The sequence below is a fragment of the Nicotiana attenuata genome, unplaced genomic scaffold (assembly GCF_001879085.1).
Source record: "Nicotiana attenuata strain UT unplaced genomic scaffold, NIATTr2, whole genome shotgun sequence".
NCBI lineage: Eukaryota > Viridiplantae > Streptophyta > Magnoliopsida > Solanales > Solanaceae > Nicotiana > Nicotiana attenuata.
In genome coordinates, this window is record NW_017674901.1 from 1,834 (window position 1) to 3,800 (window position 1,967).

At 36.4% G+C, this 1,967-nt stretch overlaps 1 protein-coding gene across 1 annotated transcript; it reads right to left on the reverse strand.

The window, feature by feature from the left end:
* Nucleotides 1-1,202: 1,202 nt before the first annotated feature.
* Nucleotides 1,203-1,613, reverse strand: LOC109219421. Its single transcript, XM_019383882.1, has one exon. It carries the CDS (start codon nucleotides 1,611-1,613, stop codon nucleotides 1,203-1,205), a length of 411 nt encoding a protein of 136 aa, XP_019239427.1.
* Nucleotides 1,614-1,967: the final 354 nt, after the last annotated feature.

Below are 1,967 nucleotides of genomic sequence, written 5' to 3' on the forward strand. Positions count from 1 at the left end.
CCTAATACTATCCAGTAATACCGATCGAATCTTCGGAAAACTAAATAAATCAGATCGATATTCGACCGATTTTAATTCGTCGAAACTAGGCTGATCGGTAATGAATACCGACCGAAGTCGGTCGCAATTTCCGACTGATTTTGGTCGGTAAATAAAATTTCACAACCGAGCAAAAAAATAATCTACCGAAAAAACCGACCGAAGTCTCTTGGTATTTTAATTGTGCAATTAAAAAATGTACCGTCTAGGAATCGTACCAAGCTCTGTACTGTGGCTGGATACTATTCTATCACTACACCATTGATACATTTTGGTTTAAGACTAACTTTTATTTTATTTGTACTCTTTAATTCATTTTCGCGCGAAATAACCGATCGGTTTCGATCAGTTTTATTAAAAATGTAAAATTACTGACAGTAGTCGATCGGTTTTTTAAAATGACTGACTGAAATAACCAACCAATTTCGGTCAGATTTTTAAATATTAATTTAATTTATTTTATATGAACCGACCAAAGTCGGTCGATTTCTTAAAAAAATAAATTTTGCGGGATGCCAAAATAATTTTCGTATTTTTGCGCAAAAAAACGACCGAAGTTGGTCGGTTTCGTAAAAAATTAAAAAATAAAATATTTTGAAATACCGACAGAAGTCAAACGATCTGCCGCGGTCGATTTTGACTGAATTTCTAGTAGTGTTCTTTTAGAAGCAAAGAGCTGCTTGAAAGCTTCGACGAACAGACGAGAAAAAGCCTATTTACTTAATTTAAATAAAATAAAATAAAAGATAATGCAAATTCAAACAAGTGAAAAAATCACAATCCTCTTTAACCCCTCCTAATGATTGAGAAAGAATTGCTACAAATTACAATATCCAATGCTGTTAATTCCACATCTAGAGAAATACCTCGGACTAATTAAACACAAAAATATAAGAATCAGAAAGAAAAAAAGGGCCACGTTTCCCCATTAAAGAAATGAAAAAGAAAACCATAGTGTGAGCCACTCTTTTTAAGACTTGATCATCGACTAGCTTTTCTCATGTGGATATATGCTCAGGGGCAGATGAAGCATGATGGCCGTTTCAACGGAACCATTATTTTCGACACGAAATATAAATTTGTATATAAAAATTATTAAAAGTAAAATAAATAGTCGATATGAACCATAACTTTAAAATATAATGGGTTCAATATTATAAACTTTAGATATTAGGCTCATGCAGACTAGTACTTTGTTGATCAGACGCCTCTTCTTCTCTTGCTTCCACCTGCTCCTCAGGCACAGGGGAATCAGTTCCGGACCCACCGCTCTCCTCCACTACCGGCGGTGAACCAGTCACATGTGGACGTGGCGGGTCAACCCGTCCATCAATACAAGACCCGCACTTGGTCTCAACCCATCCTTCAATGTCATAGTAACCACGACCCATTATCCCACGACCCGAACATATCTTACCTATCATCACAGCAATTGCTCCTAGAAAAGCTATCATTACTAATACACCGATTACGGGTCCAACCGACCCGTGATCTCGATGATCCGAATAAGCTTTCGGGTTCAAAACCATTGGTGGTGGTTGCTGTAGAGGATCCATAACTTGTGCGGAGGACATTTTGAAGTATAAAGAAGGATAGCAAAATCAAGAATATGAAAATTTCTTGAGGTTTTTTCTGATGATATTCTATTTCTTGTCTGGGCTGAAATAATGACAACTTGATTATTCTTCCATAGAATTTAATATTACGAGAAAGTGTGTCTTTCTAATTAAATGGAAGAAAATACCACTACTTCACCTTTTTATTGGACTGCATGCTAACATGAATAAAATGGTCCGACAACTTTTGGTAGGAAGCGGTTTACCGAGAACTTTTTGGTAGGTAGTGGTTTACTCCTTGAATGGGCTTAGGCGGTATAAATTTGAATTAGTCGAGCCAGTGACTCACGTAACCTGATGATGTCTAAAGCA